This window comes from Dinoponera quadriceps, unplaced genomic scaffold (assembly GCF_001313825.1).
Source record: "Dinoponera quadriceps isolate SergipeBrazil2010 unplaced genomic scaffold, ASM131382v1 scaffold717, whole genome shotgun sequence".
In the NCBI taxonomy this organism is placed as follows: domain Eukaryota; kingdom Metazoa; phylum Arthropoda; class Insecta; order Hymenoptera; family Formicidae; genus Dinoponera; species Dinoponera quadriceps.
The window spans coordinates 2589626-2611073 of record NW_014555639.1 but is presented as its reverse complement, the minus strand read 5'-3'; the positions used below and the strand labels follow the sequence as shown (position 1 = coordinate 2611073).

The 21448-nt window shown below is 35.2% G+C and overlaps 5 protein-coding genes across 8 annotated transcripts; 3 read left to right on the top strand and 2 right to left on the bottom strand.

Moving 5' to 3' along the window:
• Nucleotides 1-73: 73 nt before the first annotated feature.
• Nucleotides 74-2512, top strand: LOC106745030. Its single transcript, XM_014620257.1, has 3 exons — nucleotides 74-296; nucleotides 365-469; nucleotides 580-2512. Exon 3 carries the CDS (start codon nucleotides 645-647, stop codon nucleotides 1770-1772), a length of 1128 nt encoding a protein of 375 aa, XP_014475743.1. The 5' UTR covers nucleotides 74-296; nucleotides 365-469; nucleotides 580-644; the 3' UTR covers nucleotides 1773-2512.
• Nucleotides 2513-2755: 243 nt separating this feature from the next.
• On the bottom strand, nucleotides 2756-7911 carry LOC106745028 (oxysterol-binding protein-related protein 9). Of its 3 annotated transcripts, none has more exons than XM_014620252.1 (13): nucleotides 7506-7911; nucleotides 7098-7313; nucleotides 6758-6985; nucleotides 6594-6669; nucleotides 6409-6498; nucleotides 6145-6262; nucleotides 5863-5972; nucleotides 4684-4713; nucleotides 4422-4584; nucleotides 4033-4307; nucleotides 3550-3944; nucleotides 3144-3371; nucleotides 2756-3056 (listed from the first exon to the last, which is right to left on the bottom strand). In XM_014620252.1, the coding sequence occupies exons 1-13, from the start codon at nucleotides 7611-7613 to the stop codon at nucleotides 2964-2966; spliced, it is 2130 nt and encodes a 709-aa protein (XP_014475738.1). In that variant the 5' UTR covers nucleotides 7614-7911; the 3' UTR covers nucleotides 2756-2963. The 3 variants fall into 3 exon arrangements, with proteins under 3 accessions (XP_014475738.1, XP_014475737.1, XP_014475739.1); XM_014620251.1 differs by having other exon boundaries at nucleotides 3144-3374; nucleotides 7506-7910; XM_014620253.1 differs by lacking the exons at nucleotides 5863-5972; nucleotides 6145-6262; nucleotides 6409-6498; ... (2 more) ...; nucleotides 7098-7313; nucleotides 7506-7911 and adding an exon at nucleotides 4918-5856 and having other exon boundaries at nucleotides 3144-3374.
• Nucleotides 7912-8039: 128 nt separating this feature from the next.
• Nucleotides 8040-9918, top strand: LOC106745031 (ubiquitin carboxyl-terminal hydrolase isozyme L5). The gene is made up of 6 exons (XM_014620258.1): nucleotides 8040-8145; nucleotides 8319-8382; nucleotides 8562-8667; nucleotides 8905-9092; nucleotides 9167-9364; nucleotides 9480-9918. The coding sequence occupies exons 1-6, from the start codon at nucleotides 8070-8072 to the stop codon at nucleotides 9781-9783; spliced, it is 936 nt and encodes a 311-aa protein (XP_014475744.1). The 5' UTR covers nucleotides 8040-8069; the 3' UTR covers nucleotides 9784-9918.
• A 637-nt stretch (nucleotides 9919-10555) lies between these two features.
• On the bottom strand, nucleotides 10556-14160 carry LOC106745027. Its single transcript, XM_014620249.1, has 8 exons — nucleotides 13879-14160; nucleotides 12596-13638; nucleotides 12329-12517; nucleotides 11771-11961; nucleotides 11506-11675; nucleotides 11154-11400; nucleotides 10866-11014; nucleotides 10556-10783 (listed from the first exon to the last, which is right to left on the bottom strand). Exons 2-8 carry the CDS (start codon nucleotides 13622-13624, stop codon nucleotides 10605-10607), a joined length of 2154 nt encoding a protein of 717 aa, XP_014475735.1. The 5' UTR covers nucleotides 13625-13638; nucleotides 13879-14160; the 3' UTR covers nucleotides 10556-10604.
• Nucleotides 14161-14465: 305 nt separating this feature from the next.
• LOC106745078 (transketolase-like protein 2) lies at nucleotides 14466-20419 on the top strand. 2 transcript variants are annotated; one of them, XM_014620351.1, is made up of 8 exons: nucleotides 14466-14714; nucleotides 16553-16698; nucleotides 17090-17279; nucleotides 17482-17716; nucleotides 17774-17917; nucleotides 18016-18189; nucleotides 18302-18517; nucleotides 18627-20419. In XM_014620351.1, the coding sequence occupies exons 1-8, from the start codon at nucleotides 14608-14610 to the stop codon at nucleotides 19296-19298; spliced, it is 1884 nt and encodes a 627-aa protein (XP_014475837.1). In that variant the 5' UTR covers nucleotides 14466-14607; the 3' UTR covers nucleotides 19299-20419. The 2 variants fall into 2 exon arrangements, with proteins under 2 accessions (XP_014475837.1, XP_014475838.1); XM_014620352.1 differs by lacking the exon at nucleotides 14466-14714 and adding an exon at nucleotides 15641-15889.
• The last annotated feature ends 1029 nt before the right edge of the window (nucleotides 20420-21448 follow it).

Here is a 21448-nt window from a genome sequence, read left to right as displayed (position 1 = left end):
TGATTGTAGTCGCTGTTTGAGGTGTAGTTCCAAAATCTCCGTTACGAGTCGCTACTATGCAAAGAATCGAGGTCGTAGTACAATTCAACGATAAGTCAGCCGCACTTTATTTTCAAGTAATACAGCTTAAATGTGAGTCAGGCATCTTTTATTTTCAAGTATTCCGAGTCAACGACGGGTCAAAAGACCTTTTTATCTACAAAATAGTGCGATTGAACGGCAAGTTGGAGGAATCTTTATTTTCACATAATACAACTCAATGACGGATCAAACGAACCTCTATTTTTTTAAGCCAAGTATGTATACATAACAAATGTAAAATAATTTTACATACCATATGGCTCTTACCGAATTATTCTCTTAGATTGCGTCGGTCTGTCGAAAGCGTACAATTTGCGAAAAATACCTAACCTAACCTAACCTTTGTGTGGTTCACTGTGCACGGTATGAACGTAGGTTCATATGTTCGGTAAATATAAAATTATCTCGCAATATATATATATATGTATTTTTTTTTAGAAATATAAGCTATATTGAAATAATTTCTTACATGGGCCTTATTTTTTATTGTGCTTGCAGAATCATTATTAAAAAGATGCGTTACCACGATATCGTAAGGTTATATTGCTGAATAACACAAAACAATGGAACTTGTAACATTAGAGCTAAGACCACGGCTGCAATCGTGCAATGCATTTATCGCTATGAAAAAAAATCAAGATTTAAAAGATATTCAAGTTAAACTTTCAGAAAGTAACATAGTATTAATATTCAAAGATTATAGCATGAATTTCTTGTTGCCATTTATAAAAATCGTACCTACTTCTTTGTCTATGTTAAATGTACGGAATAATTGGATTTGCTTTCGTTTACAAACGGCGCCGTTGAAATCGGTATATGGATCTTTTAGTACAGAAGTGGTAACTGATTCAAACAAATCGACACAGTTGACTTCCTCTTCGCAACCGATCTTAGGAAATATTAAATTGCTATTTAAGGCGTCAGAATGTATCGTATCATGCGCTTGCTGTAAAAACGTCATCTCAAGATCAATCGCTTTTAAGCGAGTTCTACCTTTGCCTGATATACAATGCAGTCCAGATGAATGGTTTTGTTGTAAGCATAGTTCTGATGACGTTGTAAAGAACATAGAAACAGAGGAATCTGATTATTTGTACGGGTCTTACTTTGCTCTGTTGCATAAAAATATTTTTATAAACAGTCTACACATAGATGATAAGACATTAACCTGTGATAAATGCTTTTTACATATAGGAACACTTTATTCATGTGATTTATTCCAAATATGGAATTGTTCCATAGATTATAAACCTCAGAATGACACATTAAATACTGTAAATGCCACTGATCCATTAAATGACTTTTTAATATTTATAAAGAACTCACTGACCGGTGTATTAGGAGAAGAGATTATCTTGCAAACATCTCTTGGCAAACAAACTCATTATCTTCTGATAAAACCAATGGATCACGAATTGAATTTAATTACAGAGGAAACCTATAATCAGAACCAAATAATCTGTAACACGGATATATCTATCTCCTTACAACAGAAACGTGTTGCCAAAGTTTTATATAAGTATGACACAAATAAAATTGCTAACACTAATAACCATTGGAACGTTGAATATCACAAAGTAGGTTTGCCTATGATTGAGGCTGGATTAAATCACTTGTTGTCATCGACAAAACGCCTGCCTCACAATTACAGAAATATTGCAGACTACTTTTTCGGTTACATAGTACTGTGAGAGAACGTGAACTAAGATATTATAGTATTATCACCGAACAATGTTCATTTTTTTTTATATGTTTTGCATATATTTTGTACACTTATTTTTATACACAATAAAGAATTGTATCTACTGTATGTATATCTTTTAGTAACAAGTCCAGTGTACAGAATAATTAATTAGAAATAGATTAAGTAACTTCCATAGGTCTTGTACTACAGAAACCTAAGAAAAATATTTAGTTTCTTTTGTATGTTTCTCTAGGAATATAATGAGAATATTACTACTTTAACAAATCTTATTTAATTAAGAATTTTTAATACTTATGTCAATATAAATCGTGTATATATATTGTAATTAATACTATTAGGACGTATTTTACAATTTGATCCATCATATATGTCAACAATTTATTCGTAAGAAATTGGAATGTAGAGAAACTGAGAAATTTATACTATTGCGATAGCAATTAAACATCAAATAGCTGTTACTGATATATTTTTCTGTGCGCAAGTAATTCATTTATTTCAGAAACTCATATTTACGGAATGTGAATGTATCACATAACGGGAAATGTGTAGTTATTAGCAAGAAATTCGAAGTTGCGTAAAAATAATTCTATAATCGGAATATCGCGCATATTATCTATGTCTATCCTATCATAAAACAACGTTTGAGTACGATATGGCATACGATCTATACAACGCAATGTATACAGATCTGCATAAATTGTACATATAATTTCTTTTTTTTTTTTTTATAACAAATTACAACGTTAATAAAACGTCACAATTACACAATAAGATGTAATTTCACTATACATATGTACTTGAAGTATTGATATAATAGCAGTGTACAATGTCTTTGTAAAATTATTTCAAAGAAAAATGGAAAGATATTTATATATTATAAAAATTAACATTTAATCTCAGTAGTGACGAAAAACAGGTTTATTGTGGCTGATAGATTGAATTTAAAATGCATTAAGAATAATAAAAGTGTGAATAACAATGTTTCCTCTTTATTCTCGGCTGAATTAATTGATCGACTATTACGGACATAAAAATACTTGCAGAAATTCTCCAGATGTGAAAGTGCATATTTCGAATTAAGCCTGGTAGTACAGTTCTTATGGGCATTAGGCCACTGGTCTTTTCTAGTATTGTGCTGTATATCTAAAATTATCACATAATATTATACTGAATACAGTTACGTAATATTTGTTTGATCACTAGAACTGCGTATTCTGTCTACAAGAGGTTTTATGTACACCCAACCACCGTCTTTGGTTTCCTTGAAGAGCTATTTAAACACAGAAAAAGAATTGATTAGCATAATTTACGCGATCAGAACACAGAGAAGGATCAAAAGCAAGAATCGTCCGCTCACTTTCGTTTGCCACGGTATGTTATTCTCCTTTCGGACGCGCGCTTCATCTCTTTGTTTCTGCTCAATTGCACATTTGGCAGCTGTGGCTTTATCCATATCGTTAATACGTAGGCCAACTGTGACGTCACGCCAGACTCTTCGCGACTCGCACTCTTCTTGCTCACATACTGTTTTAACTAATTTTCTCTCTGTATCAAGCTCTTTTACGTCTGCGAAAATCTCACTTCTCTGCTGTTAAAAAAAAAAAAAAAAAAAACGGTAAGTTACATGATATTATTAACAATCGATTGTTACCGTGAATAATTGTACGATTTACTAATATGATAATACATCTTTTAATATTATATAAAGAGAATGTGCTCGACTCTCCTTGTATTATACCGAGACTAAACTTGTTCCAACTTACACCATCCGACCACTTTGCTTCCATCATACCACTCCATTCTCCATTTATGATCAGAAACGGCTTCTTATCCCCTGCTTGAAACGCTTGACAAGTAATTCGATTCCGTTTACCGCCATAAAAAGGTTTCGTTAGAAATTCTACTGTCGCATGGTAGCCAGTTTGTAGGCAATTTATAGTTACAGTTCCTCCTAGCTCTACCCACGGTACAGTGAGGATAGATCTGCCATAACCATTAGGGAAAGTTAGAACGTACTCTTCTCCGTGTTGTAGCACATTTACCCAACCCTTTCCCACATTGTGTACCCCTATACTTAAGCCCAAAAATTTGCTTTTTGTCCAAACATGAGCTCCAAAACTAATCTTTTTCCCAACGTGTTCAGCATAAAATGCACTAACTGCGACCAGAAAGTACAACAAATAGGTAAGTCATGTAGCATAATATCTAAGGTGAAGAGAAGTTGGAATTAATGATCGCTTTAGTACCTGGAGGATGATGAGAGACTTGTTCAGCGAGAAAAGCAAGTTGATTCTCTTTGCACCATGGTACAGGGCCATCTGCCACGAGCTTGCTACCTAAATCTGTGATATTGTCGGAGGAATTGGTGTTTGGTATGTTCCAGTGACACCGAAAAATTTCACCTAATATGGGATTATATGGTTTCTTGGCCACACCAGATTTACGTCCTGCGTGAAAGCTACACAGGTACCAACGAATTACTTGCACCATCCTCTCTCGTGGTGTAGGCATATCTGCAATGCTGAATTATGGAAAAAAAATATATCGTTCCCAGAAAATATATTATACAGATATATTGAAACAAATGCAACGATGTTCTAAGTGTTGTTATTAAATCTGATAGTCACTGTAGTACCTTACAAATTGATCGGGATGAGCAAAATAATCCGCATACATCTCAAGGAGTGACCTACGCTCTAGAATAAATGTCGGTAAGGCAACTTTTGTCAAGTCCATGCCGATCTTCACTTGAGACAGAAGATGTGTTACAACTGACCCATGGCTCTCCATGGAATCCACTGTAAACGACGGAAACAAAGAGAGAAGATGCTATTGCAAGAAACTGCCCTTCACTGCTTCGTAGTTATATATATATATATATCTGCTTGTATACTTACTTTCTGTTTCGCTTTCTTCTTCGTAAAGAGCTGCAACAAACACGTATACACTCACATTTTTAAGTACAACGAATATTCAAACGGAAATTGAGATTTAAGGACCGCTAATTTTGATTTGTAGATCTTAAAAGGGCTAAATAAATCTTAGAAATTACGAGGTACACAGAAAGAAGTTCCAAAATTCTCCCGACTTAACCTGAATTTTCTACAAGTACGTCGATATATATGACTTACGACTTGAAGTTATGTCCAACATGTTGTCTTGCCAGAATAGACCAACTAGTATCCATTCCTAAACTCCTTATTCCCTCGGGACCGAATCGTTTCTTATTAACGCGAGATATTTTGCCGAGCGCTTAGTCGTGAAAGCAAACGTCGACAGAACGTCAAGTTCTGTCGTGATTCTTTTCTCTTACTCATTGTCATATCGATTAAACATTCTCATACACTCGGGATCGCCACTTTATTTTGCGGGAAACATAATGAAACGCTCGCGAATGTGTTCATTCGTGAAACGCTAATTCACACGTCAAAGATAGTATTCGAAGCAGCCGAAGATCAATAGTGGTCACGGTGGATAAAGCAGACGATTAAGCATGCTAAACATGACCTGCATTATCGACAATGGAACTATTGTGACGTATATATTGCAAGGCCCTTATCTTGCTCCTTATCTTTTACATTGTTAAAATACTGTATGTGTAATGCATCATAGACGCGCGAGGGATTTTCCTTAGAGCACTAAAGTATTAAAATCATCTTATGTGATCGATCGAGTCACCGCAAAATATTCCCTAAAATTGTAAAATTTGTGTCGAGAGAATTCATGCAAACCGATAAAAACCGAACGACTCGCATACACGGAAGGCGACAATAATAAATAAAATGTAATTGTGACCGGTTCGCTTTTACCGTGACAATTATAATTTGCTTTTGTTCTCGTGTGTGTTCTCGAGTATAATAATATACGTATACCGAGATATCGTTCTTTCCGTAATTTATCTGTTTCTCCAATATAAATATCACAATTAACAGAGACTACGTCGGACAAACTCGGTGACGCGTATCGGTGAAGTTTACTTTACATGATTTTAAACGTCCGCTGGCGAACGGAGAAAAAATTTTGCAGATAACGCACAAAGTGATATTATATTTAAATAGCATAATACACTGACTCACCATCATAATCTACAGATCCATCACCTTTGATAGGCGGTAAAGGCGGCTCCTTGCGTTTATCACTTGTGGCACTTTCCATGGATGAATGTAATCGCTCGTTATCTGAACGTCTGGAAATCGTTTATGCGTTATTCACTTTTATCGAATACATAAATATCGCTTTTTTTTCTAGAACAAAGGAAAAGAAAAACGATCACGGGCAATGCACTGCAAAATAGTCGGCACCGTATGGCATGAGTGAGAATAATATTGACTAGTCTCATGCAGAGATATTATACTTGCAGTGTAATGTGATTCTGGGTTATAGGAGTTGGTATCTCGTCCGCAGCATCGAAGTAATCGTCGTCTTCGTCGGATGAAGAATACGAGAATTGTGGTACCGGTAGATCTCTATCTACAACTAAGGATGCAAAGTGATGCTATGTTAAATACAGAAAAGGAAGGGAAATGAAAACGGAAAAAAAAGGGAAAGAAGAGGAGGGAACTACAGAATTCAAGCAACTTGTAATATATGCCAGGAGTAAACGTGTTATACATGATATTAACCATTTGATAGTGTAGGCACTCTGGGTTCCACGCATTCGGAACCTAATTCGATACCAGTTTGCACTGTTGCCTCTGGCGCCCTGGCTGCAACTAAAATTACACTTTAGGTATTCGATTCATACAAACAAGTGAATTTCATGAAATGCATCGATATGAAGAAGAATGAATATGAAAGAATGTTTTACCATGAGAGAGTGGTGGCGTGACATGTATAGAGTTAGATGGTCCTCGGTATACTCCATTAACTGGTATTGCTGTGTTCTAATTATAATGAAACAACAGGAATTAGCGCGTTAAATAATAAAAGCGCGTAGTGAAATAACATGAATAATAACATGCAATAAGTTACCTTCGCAATTTGTAACTGAACAATGGTGTGCTTAACTGAATTTAGCATAGCATTGGCTTGTAACAAGATAGCTGAATATTTTTTCTGCTTTTCCCCGTCTTCCTCAGCCGCACTTTTCTTATTTTCAATTAATTTAATTTGTTCAATCAATAATTGGAGATACGCGTCAGCCTCAGCTACTTTTCGATCAAAATCTTGCTTGGGTAGTGATTTCTTGGGATCCCACCTCTGTAATTATTAATTCTTTGTTGCAATATATTTCAAAATTGTTTCACTTGTTACTCATCTGTATGTTATTGTCCTAAAAAGGATACGAGAACAAATATATATTTGATCATACTGCATTGGAATGACGAAGAATTGTGTCTTCTAGTGCACGAATCCAGCGTTCTCTTTCCTCTCCATTGCGTGTTTGAAAGTGAAAGGTTTTCGGATCATCCTTGCACGATGATGTTGTGATAGTGAATGTACTATCATCTTCATCATCTATACCAATAATAGCACCTCTTAGTCGTACACAACCACGACGTGCTCCACGCATCATTTTTTCTTTGCTCTAAAAGTGATTAGAGGGCATATAAAGACTGCTGTTCTTATCAAATAGACAAACGTATGAATTATAGTTAGGAAAGTGAGAAGGAAGTGTATATAAAGTCACAATACACTGCACTGTATTTGCACCAGATACTGTGAGAGCGAAAGAAACGTAACCTATCCAACGTAATTGCATTCTCGAGAATATCTTTACCGTATAATAAGACAGAAGGCCAGCGTTGTCGTCCAAAACAAACCATCGGTATTGCCATCCATTAACCATATTTGTCCACTTGCTGAGCGAGCCCTCCATTGTCGACATTATTATTTGTTGATCGCTGGTCGACCCGCGAATCCCTACTCACGATTCTTACATATCTCACAACGAATATCTCGATAAAAAAAGTCACATAAGTTGACGTGTAGGACGCAATATCACCGCGTCATTCCAATCTCTGGGATAAGTAGTTGCATATTTGCGATTTGCAATTTGAGATTTACCTCACAGATATCTCGGCCACTGGATATAAAATATTTACGGAACCTCGTGATTCTTGGAAGAACTTCCACCGAACGCCGCGCTTCTGGAGACTCCAGATATTCGACCACCAATCCACTTGTTCGACAATCACGTGCCTAAATGCAAATAAAGCCTATTTTACAAAATTTCATTTCACAAACTTCACTTTAGGTTTGCACTTCTTTTGTACCTGCTAGTCCGACACCAAGTCTTCGTATATTCTCTGCTTATTTCACATGTCAAGACAGTTTATAAAATATGGCGGACTCAGCAGGAAATTGGTGTCTCATTGAAAGTGATCCTGGCGTTTTTACAGAACTGATTAAAGAATTTGGTAATTATTTTTCGTTAAATTGTAACAAAATCGACTTAAGTGTAATGGAATTTACAAATTGTTTTATAACAGCATCATTATATATCCACTGTCAACAAGCTATGTTCTACATAATCTACACTCAAAGTATCAATATATTAATATATATACATATATTACTTTACTCGTGTCAGGTGTCAAAGGGGCACAAGTGGAAGAATTATGGAGTTTGGATGATGAGCAATTCGATAATTTAAAGTAAGTTTATTTTGTACATAATGTAATTTCTATTATGTTATTTAAAGGGACGCACACACATATTTTTGTTAACAATTAAACATTTTTTACTAGTTATGCTTCTTCTTTTCGGAATGTGATCATGTAAATAAATTTTAGATTTTCTTCTTTATATCTGTTACAAATAATATTTTCCACAGACCTATTCATGGTTTAATATTTCTATTCAAATGGGTACAAGATGATGAACTATCGGGAAATATTGTGCAAGATAATAGATTGGACAAGATATTCTTTGCAAAACAGGTATGTGAAATACATGTGCAATAAAAACTTAATTTTTGAACTAAATATATGAAAACAAAGCAAAAACTTGTGAAAAAATATACATTTTTATAAATATCTGATATAAAGTAAAAATATATTGCCATTATTATTTTATATATATTTGTGAGAATTTATCTGTGATTACAAAATATTGCATATCTCTCTCTCTCTCTCTTTTTCATTCATGCTTTATTTAAAGAAATTATATTTATTTAGGTAATAAATAACGCCTGTGCAACACAAGCAATATTGAGCGTTTTACTTAATTGTAAACATGCAGACATATCTTTAGGGCCAAATTTAGAAGATTTTAAAAATTTTTGTCAAAGCTTTGACGCAAATATGCGTGGACTTGCTCTTAGTAACTCCGATGTTATAAGGGAAGTACATAATTCCTTTTCAAGGTATTTATCATTGCATTTTTCTTTCAACTAACTATTCGACATTATTCAGTGTGTGTATACTTGTAAAATTTTAGGCAAACTTTATTTGAATACGACTCAAGACAGGCATCTAAAGATGACAATGTGTTTCATTTTGTGAGTTATGTTCCAATAGATGGTCGTTTGTACGAATTAGATGGATTAAAGGATGGACCGATAGATTTAGGTCCTTGTCCAGTAGGAGAACAATGGGTACAAGCTGCAAAACCTATAATTCAAAAGCGAATAAACAAGTGAGTTATGATTATGTTTTACTTCGTCCAATATATATCGTGTATATACATTAAAAATATATACATACGTTGTTTATCTGTAGTGTCACATAAAAGTAAAAATATTTGTGAACAGGTATAATGAAGGAGAAATTCACTTCAATCTAATGGCCATTGTAACAGACAGAAAAACCTTGTATGAGAGGCAAAAGGCCAATATTTGTGATCCTGCAGAATTGGAACGCTTGCAAGCACTTATTGAAGAAGAAATAAGAAAATCGAAAAGATATCAAATAGAGAATATTAGAAGAAAACACAATTATCTACCACTTATCATGGAACTTTTGAAGATTCTTGCTAAGGAAGGCAAACTTGTGCCTTTGTATCAAAAGGCAAAAGAGAAAGCGCTCGAGAAAGAATCGAAGAAAAACAAAGTTTAAATATATATTGAAAAATTATGATTATTTAAAAATAGATATCAAAACGAAGTTTGATATCTATTATCCGCATTATTGCGAAATACTATGTATATCGATTTTTTTCTTTAATAAACTGCTTTACGTAATAATCACATATATGTTTGCATTTTTTCCGCTGTATACTACAATTTAACGTATACATCACACTAAAGTCAATATAATTATTAATAATATGCCACTACTACTATGGTGCAACAGCCCAAGGTCGGGCCCAGGCCTACTTCTCTCTCTTTACATATGCATGTGGTGCGCACCCAGATTGTACACATGCATATGGGACCTACAGTTTAACGCCGGTTCCGAACGGCAGTTGGAGAGAAGTTTTCTTGGCATGTGATTACTCTTGGTGGTTTACCGGACCACCGAAAAGGAGCTACGAGCGTATGAAAATTTTTCTGGTTCTGCCGGGGATCGAACCCGGGGCCTCTATAGCACAGTAGACTGGTGCGCTGTCTACCATGCCACGCTCGCGCTCTTATTATTAATATGATTATATATAATTATGTATATATTTAAAATATACACATTGTTTATATAATATACTAAATTAATAATATTATAAGAGAGATGTTAGCTGTAAAGAAATGTTTATAAAATTATCAATGATTACATCACTAATAATACAACCACTCGCTAAGCATTCAGTGAGCTTTTGCATCTGCTTGGTTTGTACTTTTAGATCTTGATCAGATGTGAAAATATATGTCAACTAGAGCAATATGAACAATGCAAGAGCTTAATGATCGGTTTTAATGTTAAATGCATACAGTTCATTACACTACTTAAACATCATCAGTGTCACAATCAGCTTCACAATCAGCAGTATTTGTATCGGTTGCATCATCCTCCGAATTTAACACATCAATTTTTCCATTTTTATATACAATTCTAGGTAGAAACTTATCTGTCGGGGCATCTTTAATTTCAGGGATCTTCTTATGATACAAATATTCCACGATATCTGCAACAGAAATATTCCCTTGACATATTGTATGTATATCGTGTGATTTCACGAATATAGTTTAAACGATGTTTCATAATACCAGCGAAATTTTCCGTGTCGTTCATATCGCATTCCTGGACAAGATAAAAGAAAATCTTGCAGAGAAATACTGCAGTCGCTCCATCAAAATATTGAGCTACATTGGGCCATATAATTTCGCGAGTACTCGATATTCCTTTTTTATATATACTACAACAACGAATTGTGCGCTGTGTATATGTATAGTGGTACTCACAATAATGGTTATCAAGATATATCAAAGTCAATTTACATGTTTCTTAGCAACAAATACAGCAGACGTATATAGCATATAATATGTGATACTTACTATTCAATTAATTGTATTTTGATATCGTTTAAATAGATGGAATTTGTACTGAATAATTGCAGATGCAATTGATGTTGCCAAAATGTTTTTAAAACATTCTCATCTATATGCAGTTTTTCTTCCATTTTTTGCCACACTGGCATAGGGAGTGTAACGTGTTTAAGCTCTTCTATATTTTCACTTAATGTTACATTTAGTAACGTCTTTATGAATTTTCTTATGAGTGGCACCGTCCATTTTACTTTTACTAATATCGTGTAATGAAATCAAATTGAATTTTAAATACATATGTATTTGTCCGCAAACATGCTTAAAAATATATAAATATATCTTGAGAGAGAAAGTTACTTACATTTTTTCACTGGTTCATTTAGAACTCTTTTAAGATACTTATACCGTTTAGATATCGATCGGCTTGTTCGTCCCAACAATTTTGCTAATTCCATGTATTTAGTATCACGCTGGTCAAGATGTTTACTCTGTATATACGTCAAAATTTTTTGATCTTCTTTTGAAGTATATCTAAAATATATATGGTTACTTGAAATAAAATTTTAAGTAAAATTCTATCTAATTCTTTTAAGTAAAAATATATTAAGTAAAATTTCTTGTCATACCGAGTATTAGTGATTTTGTTACGGTATAAGATTCTAAATCTGGAATAAACGCTAAAGAGGGTCCGCCAAGGTAATCCATTCGCTAAAAATTGGACGAATTTCTGTCTTTCTTTTAAGTTATGTATGTAGTATTTTCCATCATATCTCCAATTAAGAAACGGTTCCAAGTTTTTTGAGTCCCAATTATGAAGCTATATATATGACATGACATATAGAATGTTATACATCATTCTTGTTATTTATATGATTGTAAAATCTTAATATGATCATTCCAAATATTTCCGCTATTTGTGATAATATAGAAAAAGTCTAAAAAAAAAAGGGTACGATTTGAGAGACAAATATTATGATTATTGAAATATCTAATTCAAGATTATACAATTATATACAGATTTCACAATCATTGATTTCTTTAAATCATCGGTTAATGGTACTTGTTCTCTCAAACTACACGAATTTTTCTGTAACACATTTTCTTTATTATCGAGAATAGAAATGTTTTAGTCACAATTTCCATTAAATGAGACAATCTGTATCAATAATATATCAAAAGTATACCTTGCAAAACATATCCCAATTTTGTGCAATAGTTTTATCTTCTGTGTATGTAAACGGACCTTTACGAAGTGGTCCATACTTTTGAAATAATATCTTCTCATTTGTTGTAGTATGAGTTCCAGCTCTGGTCTCTATTTTATGTTGTGGAGGTACTTTGTGTACAAGTTCTATATTTAATGACGCCAATTGCTGTGTATATAAAATAGTTAACTAACATATGTGTACGAACATAAAAATAAATATAAAATACCTAGAATATTGGCCAACCTGTATAGTATTTAATGGTAGTTCTTCCTCTTCAATATTTTCCAATTCTTTTAATATATGTTTCTCTTCAATGTTAAGCTTGTGTTTTTTAATGTCATCAACATTATAATCCCCAATCGGACTTTTATGTATACGACTTGACCTTCTTAATGCTACAGGTTTGCAATCTAAATCCGTATCGAATATACTATCAACATCTTTCTCTTCATGATCATTAATGAAAAGAGGATCTGTCAGCGGATCTTTATTAAAATCTGCTAAACCTTCATCAATGTATTGCAATGTATTCATATCTGCTATTGAGGATAATAATATGTCTGATGATACTTTGCTGTCCTCAATATTTACTCTAGTATTTAGTAAATCATTATATAATAGATCCACAGCACCAAAGTCATTACAATTTTCTGAATTATATAATTCTGATTTAAGTGTATCGCAAAATTGTTTATAATCGTCATCATTTTTTCTCTTTTCTAAATTCCTATCTGATGAAACTATATTGTCAGATTGTAATAATGGTTCTGTTTTCTTACATGGTGGAGTTTTTAATAAATCTTGCATCTCTTTTAGACAGAGTGAAAATATATTTTTATCATCTGCAGAGTTGTCATCAATCTTGTTATCACAGTTTGAACTGTCACAATTATGCAAAGAATCATTTGCCTTAGAAATACTATGTATATTTTTCACAGTCATAGGTGAAACATTTTGTGATCTTAAATTATTCTGTACATTATCATTCTCTTTTATTTCTTTACCTCCACATATATTTTTCTTTGTTGGTGTATTTGATACTGTCTCAACTTTTAAAGTTTTCTCATCAATTTTGTTTTCTTTGGTGGGACTAAATTTAATATGTATTTCCTGCATATAATTTGTTACACCTTCATCAGTCATTATATTTTCTGTCATGTTACTATTGCCAATTTTATCTGTATGCTTATTCTCAATTTGCCTTATTCTTTTTTTAAAAGGTGTCATATGTAGATGTGATTTAGGCGATTCTATACACCGTGAGGTACTCATAGTTCAGTCTTGTTCTACGAAATAAATTTAAATACACTTAATGACGACTTTTCACGAATAAATATAACACACGTTAAATTTGTCATTAGAAAATACAACAATTGCAACTGATATAACAATTGATAATAATGATAATATATTAAGTATATTCGAAATACAAGTAACTCATTTGAGATCAGATATGTACGGATGAATATTTTAAATGCGTTTGCAAATGGATTCTAGTCATCTCAGCACAATATATATAAACTTACCTGTAACTTTAGTAATTACAATATTGTTCTTAAAAACACGTCCAACATAATCCCTCGTTGGCAGACTAACCTTACCGCGATCTTACTCTTTCTCTCTCTCTTTTTTTCTTTTCTTTTTGAACGGTGGAAAACTAGAGCTTTTCACTATCCACGTTTCCGTAGGGAAAAATAACACAAGAACGCCGCTTAGAAAATATAACCATGAAGAACAGACCACTGACAACTCGGCGGATTCGCTATTTGTGGACAGCGTTCCAATATTCACTGACAGTATTGAAAATCCATGTCCAGTATTCATAGACGGATCTTGTATATAAACCACTTCAAGTTTATTTTCAGATGCTACATAGCTCATTTCATTGGCTACAAAGCATCTGTAGATGAACTTAAGACGGCCTTAAATATAAGATCCGACGATGAATACCGATCTATATAAATTTTTAGTACTGCCAGTGAATATCGGAGATCAGCCTTAATGTATGCGATATCGTGTCGCTGATGAGAATCCGGTCGTATAATAAATATATCTATAGACATGGAGTCGCTACAGTCGTAATCAGTGACGATCGGGCATGCTCGGTTAAGTTCGTCTCTCTCTCGTTCACTCGAATCTACTTGTTGCACGTTGTAACACGGCGTTGCATTTTTGCGAGTACCGTCGAAAAAGCCGAGGCGCGCAGCCGACCGAACGAACCTACGTATTCACGCACGTAAGCGGACGAGAAAAAAATGGCGAACTATCACAAGCCGGAAGCGAAAACTATCCAGGAATTGCGGGACATCGCGATTAAGTTGAGAATTCACTCGATCGAGGCTACGCAGGCCAGCAAATCTGGGTAAGTTTTTCGCGACGTTCTTTTGCAACGGCCCGGCGATAACGTGCGCGTAAACTGCAAACGCAAACGGAATTATTCCTGCGAATGAGCGACGATAAGCGAGCGTTACATGCATAACGAGGCGCCGATAATGAGTCGCGGTCCTCGTAATAGCCCGTTCGGAAATTCGCGCGGGACATCGATCGAGACGACCGTTGCATTTCGAGACGTTATATCTCTTCAGCTTCAGCTATACTGTGTATAATTTATACACTAAACTGAAATACATATGCATACATATTCGGGCTTTTAAGGAGGTAATAAAATGGAGAGGGAAAATTGGCGCGAGGTACTAAAAGTGCAGCTGAGAAAACCTGATTTAGTGCACCGTCATTTGTGTTCGATTATACAAGTAAATGACGAGTGCTATGAGATCATAACGAGGTTTCTTCTTCTCAGCCTCTCTGTCATCACATCAGTTTCTTTTCGTTTCATTTTAAGTACGGAAAGTGCAGAAAAGTGTGTTTGATAAACTGTTCAAGAATTAAAGAAGGTGCAATCATTCGGTATCTAAAGAGGAATATATATATAGTCTGGCTTATATTTACCATCTAATTATCGCATCTCCACGATAAGAAAATCATGCCAGTCGTGTGTAACGTAACGGAGCTATTCATAATTAACCGTTACGAGTCGATGCATGTTCCACGCAAATCACTGAGCATTAAATACGTTACTTAAGTAGAACATTTAACCTTGGATGCTAGTCATTCTATATTCGGAATTGAAATCAGTATAATCTTAACGAGTCGGTTGAGAAATATGATTCTTTCCTTGAAAATGTTATTTGAAAGAAAGAATAAATAGTGTATACGAAAGAAGATATTGAAAGAAAGAATAAATAGTATATAGTAGAAAAAAAAAATGTACATTGCGTTTCTCGAGATACCTCATATATAAGCGATGTCGTCATCGTTATCGTCGCGACCGAAGAAGTAGGGGAGATTCGCGCGCGTAGTTAGCTCATTGCCGAAATTCTTCTCGCCAGTAGTCGCGATCGAACGTTCATTGCCGACGATGGTTGGTTTGGTGATTTAGTTCACGATGGTACGAGACACGAACATGGAAAAGCTCCAAAATCTCGCCAATAGACTACGCATCGAGTGCGTACGAGCAACCGAAGCAGCGAAAAGCGGGTACGATGAGAATACTGGAAGTTATCTTACAATTATAATTGAAGGATCATTCTCTCTTCCCGTACATCTAAACGGGGTTCATTTAAACAAGATCTAAAAATATATACCAATCGGATCCATGAAACATTAATCCTTTACTAAGCACATGGTTCAGCTGAAATATTAGAAAATTAGTTGTAATCTTAGAAATACATTATCTGTGTTCATAGGAAATTAATTCCGTTAGTTGTAATATTAGAATTGTTATCTGTTAAGAATTATAGTATTAGAATTGTTTATAAAAAACTAATTTCATTGACACAGAAAAAAATTAGCATTTTATGTGTCATTTATCATAAATGATACGGAATTTTTTTAAATATTAGAAAATTTATAAGAAATGCGTTCAAAGATATTTATAAAGCTTTGTAAATTATATCTGTAATATGAGTTAAGAAAGTCACGTATATGAACCTAATATGTGATATGTTTGACCTCACAATGATAACGTATGATTTTAAAAAGACGGATGTGATTCAATTACGCAAATGTAGTTATAATTGATAATCTCAAATATTTAAACGTTCTTGTTAGTTATTCAATATTGGAATTTTGAATTGCTTATTCTATATGTTTTATTCAATACTGTATTTGTAATTTGTTTTTTGCTTCACTGTGTTTTAGACATCCGACGTCATGTTCGTCGATGGCAGAGATTATGTCCGTCCTCTTTTTTCATACTATGCGTTACAAGGTTTCGGAGCCACGTGATCCGAACAATGATAGATTCGTCCTCAGTAAGGGTCACGCGGCTCCAATTCTTTATGCAGGTAAATTTACTAGCAATTAATTATTATGTTTATATATTTTTATATTATATACTTTTATAAAAAGACGTGTGTAGTGGATAAAAATCTAAAAGTATGTGTCCCAATGTCGAGTTTGTTGACGGGCGCACAGATAACATATATACACAACCTAGATATCCTTCCGAAAGAGATACCTTTCCGGAATTGTTACATTACTTTCAGTAATCCCCAAGAAAAGATCATCGCGATAAAACATCTTTCATAGACAACGATGAAGGTGCTTCGTACATTAAAAATAATTCAAATTTTGAACTTAGATTGTAAAAATCAAAATTATATATACATGTATTATAGTAAATTCAATATATATATAAAGTAATATAATTTTCAATGTCACACATTTATATTGCAGCATGGGCTGAAGCAGGCTTATTCCCTTCGAGCGAACTATTGAATTTGAGAAAATTTGATAGTGATCTAGAAGGACATCCTACTCCAAGACTCAACTTTGTTGATGTAGGAACTGGCTCATTAGGACAAGGCCTCTCGGTTGCTGCAGGCATGGCCTATGTAGGCAAGAATTACGACAAAGCTAGTTACCGGTGCGCTACTTAATTCTACATTACACTAATAATACACTATATCAATAACAATTTGTAATTGCTATTTATATATTGATTTTCTCGTCTTCTTTTTCATTCAATATTACTTACGTTTCTTAGACGCTAGAAATTTTCTAAATGGGTCTTTCTCTCTTCTACATTATAATTAGTTTGCTATTTACCATTGCTATTTATCTTTCAGTGTGTATTGTTTGATCGGTGATGGAGAAGCGGCGGAAGGTTCTATTTGGGAAGCTCTCCATTTTTCGTCCTATTACAAACTGGACAATCTTTGCGCTATTTTTGACATCAACCGTCTCGGACAGAGCGAGGCAACTTCACTGCAACATAACATGGAAGTCTATCGCAAAAGATTAGAAGCCTTCGGTTTCAATGCTTTGGTTGTGGATGGCCATGATGTGGAGGAACTGGCAAAGGTAAGTTTATTATTTGCACCAAATAATATTAACATTAAAACATTTTCATCTTCCTAGGCCTTCCATGAAGCGCAAAACATAAAAGGACGTCCCACTGCCATTTTAGCTAAGACTTTTAAAGGTAAAAACTTTCCTGAAATTGAAAACTTGGACAACTGGCACGGCAAGCCTCTGGGCGGTAAAGCAAATGAAGTTATTCAGGTATTTTGTATTGAGATATTAATTACATTAAAGTATACATATATACACACGCAGATATAAAATTATTGTTAATTTTGTCTCATCTTCTATTTGTGTAGCACTTGAATGGACTTTTGAAAAATATAGGTCCTGCTGGATTGCGTCCACAGAAGCCTCTTGTAGATGATGCCCCAGCTGTAGACATTAGTAACATTACGTTAGCTGCACCTCCAAGTTACAAAATCGGCGACCAAGTAGCTACCAGGTTGGCTTATGGTACCGCACTTGCTAAGGTATATGGTTTTAACATTTTTAGTATTACCAATATTCATGTCCATGCACAAAACATTATCAAAACGTTTCAAACCGACATTCGCAGCATAACCTAATAATGTTTTCTTTCAGTTGGCGAAATATAATCCTCGTGTTATAGCTCTGGACGGTGATACAAAGAATTCTACTTACGCCGAAAAGATAAAAACAGTTGACCCGGCCAGATTTATCGAAGGATTCATCGCCGAGCAGAATATCGTGGGCGTTGCGATCGGTGCTGCTTGCAGGGATCGCACCGTCGCGTTTGTATCGGCTTTCGCGACGTTCTTTACGCGCGCTTTCGATCAGGTGAGACACTAACCAGAAGATAATGTATTAATAAGATAATAGTTTAATCCTGCCGAATGGTAACGCATAATAACTCAGCGGAAATGTAAATAAATGATTTGTCTTATAGATTCGCATGGGCGCGATATCGCAGACGAACGTGAATTTCGTTGGCTCACACTGTGGCGTGTCTATCGGTGAGGACGGTCCCTCGCAGATGGGCCTGGAGGATATCGCAATGTTCCGCTCGATTCCGGGTTCCACCGTTTTTTACCCGAGCGACGCCGTGTCAGCAGAACGCGCCGTGGAATTGGCGGCTAACACCAAGGGCATCTGCTTCATTCGCACTTCTCGCCCGAATACGGCGATCTTATATAACAACGATGAGCTGTTGGCTATTGGTAAGGCCAAGATTATCAAGTCATCCGCGAAAGATCAAGTGCTCGTGATTGGCGCCGGCGTGACCTTGCACGAGGCGATCAAGGCGGCGGATGAGTTGGCCAAAGCCGGTATCAGCATTCGCGTGATGGATCCGTTCACGATTAAGCCTATCGACGCGGAAGCGATCGTGAAAAATGCCAAGGAGGTCGGTGGCAGAATCATCACTGTCGAGGATCATTATCCGCAAGGAGGTCTGGGCGAGGCTGTCGCGTCCGCGGTTGCCTTGGAGAGAAACGTAATAGTGAAGATATTGGCTGTGCCGACAGTGCCACGTTCTGGTCCTCCCACGGTGCTGCTTGACAATTTCGGTATCAGCTCTCGTAACATCCTCACAGCGGTACGAGACATCTTGAAATATTAGCGTCATTATCGCGATTCATAGAAAGATCGTGCTGACTACACGCACAAGGAGTTCTATACATGTACAAAAGATGTTATATTTTTCCGAAGCAACGAACCTCAATAATATATATACTTATACGTGGTAGCACATTCCGTCTTCTTCGAAATACATTCGAAAGTACACAAAGTAAAGAATTGGAGTCGATATAATTTTATTGGAGCATAATTTCGTGATACATACATGACGGAAGATTTGACGTCGCTAGTTCTTGTATCTGCATTTATCGGCTTTCCTTGACACATTGGCTATTTAAAAAATATTTTCGGTTTTTATTTGATGAAATTGTTTTTTTTTTAATTATAATTATTATAATTTGAGTTACTGAGAAAAAATAATATAAGTAGCTAGCTATAAGCTGCTATTGAGAATGGGTTACGATAAAATATTAGATTGATTTTAAATGCCAGAAAAATATAAGGAGAGTCAAGTTTGCACAAGAATGAAACGAAATTATCAAAAACTCAGGAATACAATATCTGGAAACAAGAAATATAATAAACAAATCTTGTGCAAATAACCAATAAACATGAAAGCGGACTGAAGGCATTCCAAATTAAAAGAAAAGGTAAAGTTTGCAGCTCTTTAAGAAAAATGTCATTTTTTATTCATGACTCTTGTTTCTGAATTTGATGTAGACGGCCAATATTAATGGAAATTATTTTCATGTATCTACAACATTGGAATTTAGTTAGTGGTATAAATTATATTGATATCAATATTCTAAAAGAAAAAAAAAATGTACATTGAATTGTACATATAATGTTAAAAAAGATTCGTTTCTAACGTTTGATCAATTTCATAGAATTTATTGATGGAAAGAGATATAGATTTCTTTATACATAGAGATATACATACTTCCAAATTTTGTATGAAGTGATTTTTGTATACAAATTTATATATTGTTTTTGTAACTTGAAAAAGAGTTTGTACTCGAAAGAATTTTTGTAAGAGATATATCCATATATTTGATATAAGTAGAAGATGTTTTATCTGTTGTTAAAAGCACAAAAGAAAGAAAACATTGAGATGTTTGCTAGGAATATCTTGTACAAGTGGAAATAGAAGTTGCTCTAAGATTATTTTGTTTTCTTCATTTCCACCGTGTATTCCGTTCAATTGTCAACTTTCAGGTTGTTACAGATCATGATAAAAAATAAATATAATACGTTCAACTTATGTATTAATAACACGACAATGTTGTTATATTTGAATGTTGAATATTGAAGAATAACAATAATATAACCTTGAAAAAAACAACTCAGTCAACCAAGTTATTCATTGTTATTTACTATCTCCGAAAGAACTAAAAGTCGATTGCGCTCATTGCGTCACTTCATACGACGTGATATTTAGGCACGATAATCTTCGCATATGATTAAATCATATTTATAAAAAGTTAATCTATGGAAAAACGTGTTACAGTCTCAACACGACTGTGTTTCTATTCAAAATATTCCACAGTAGCAATTTCGAATTGCGAGAGAGTGAGAATTAGAATTCGACCATTCGCGTGATCTCAGTCGTCAGTTAGCTTCGCCCCGATTGGTCAGGCTCGCCAGCGGGTTTCCAATTCGCTTCGCTTGGCTTTTCCATCCTAGGGTCCCGCGCTCGTCGCGCCCCACTTTGACACGTCCCTGCACTTCGCTATCTTTCCCTAAGGCGCGCGCATACAGCCGATCGTAGCCAATCTCGTTCGATCGCGCGCGCGCGCGCACTCGCGGTCGTGTACGCGCGTGCGTTTCTCGTTTCGTGATTCGTGTATCGCCACCGTATCCCCGAAAAAGATGGCCGCCACGAAAGCGTACGGTGGTGATGTTGACGTTGTCGTTCGCACCGAGGTCGCGTTACGTCCTCGCGCAGCGTGAAGATAACCGTACGTGCGTGCGTCCGCGTGCGCCGTGTGGACTGTTCCGTCGTCGAGTATCGTCGCGGGTGACAATCGGACGAGAGAACGAAGAACGGGAGTGTGTGTGAAAGAGCGAAGGTGGTGCCCGTTGATCCGTCGAGTGCGGTAGATTCGTAATACGACCTGCACGGTGTCTCTCTCCCTTGGTGTGCCCGATCAGTGGCTGACGACAGAACGGCCAGGGAAAGCGAGAGAGAAGGAG

Excerpts from the sequence above, each read along its gene's own strand:
- LOC106745078 (XM_014620351.1), top strand. The coding sequence starts at position 14,608 with ATGGCGAACTATCACAAGCCGGAAGCGAAAACTATCCAGGAATTGCGG. Across the intron at positions 17,280-17,481 it reads TACGACAAAGCTAGTTACCG|TGTGTATTGTTTGATCGGTG; the intron begins GTGCGCTACTTA and ends TTTATCTTTCAG. Across the intron at positions 17,918-18,015 it reads AAGCAAATGAAGTTATTCAG|CACTTGAATGGACTTTTGAA; the intron begins GTATTTTGTATT and ends CTATTTGTGTAG.
- LOC106745028 (XM_014620251.1), bottom strand. The coding sequence starts at position 7,613 with ATGTCGACAATGGAGGGCTCGCTCAGCAAGTGGACAAATATGGTTAAT. Across the intron at positions 6,263-6,408 it reads AGTGCCTACACTATCAAATG|TTGTAGATAGAGATCTACCG; the intron begins GTTAATATCATG and ends TTGCATCCTTAG. Across the intron at positions 3,375-3,549 it reads AAGCAAAGTGGTCGGATGGT|CAGAGAAGTGAGATTTTCGC; the intron begins GTAAGTTGGAAC and ends TTTTTTTAACAG.
- LOC106745027 (XM_014620249.1), bottom strand. The coding sequence starts at position 13,624 with ATGAGTACCTCACGGTGTATAGAATCGCCTAAATCACATCTACATATG. Across the intron at positions 11,015-11,153 it reads AAAATACAATTAATTGAATA|TATATATAAAAAAGGAATAT; the intron begins GTAAGTATCACA and ends TCGTTGTTGTAG. Across the intron at positions 10,784-10,865 it reads CGACACGGAAAATTTCGCTG|ATATCGTGGAATATTTGTAT; the intron begins GTATTATGAAAC and ends TTTCTGTTGCAG.
- LOC106745030 (XM_014620257.1), top strand. The coding sequence starts at position 645 with ATGGAACTTGTAACATTAGAGCTAAGACCACGGCTGCAATCGTGCAAT.
- LOC106745031 (XM_014620258.1), top strand. The coding sequence starts at position 8,070 with ATGGCGGACTCAGCAGGAAATTGGTGTCTCATTGAAAGTGATCCTGGC. Across the intron at positions 8,146-8,318 it reads AGAACTGATTAAAGAATTTG|GTGTCAAAGGGGCACAAGTG; the intron begins GTAATTATTTTT and ends TACTCGTGTCAG. Across the intron at positions 9,365-9,479 it reads ATTCAAAAGCGAATAAACAA|GTATAATGAAGGAGAAATTC; the intron begins GTGAGTTATGAT and ends ATTTGTGAACAG.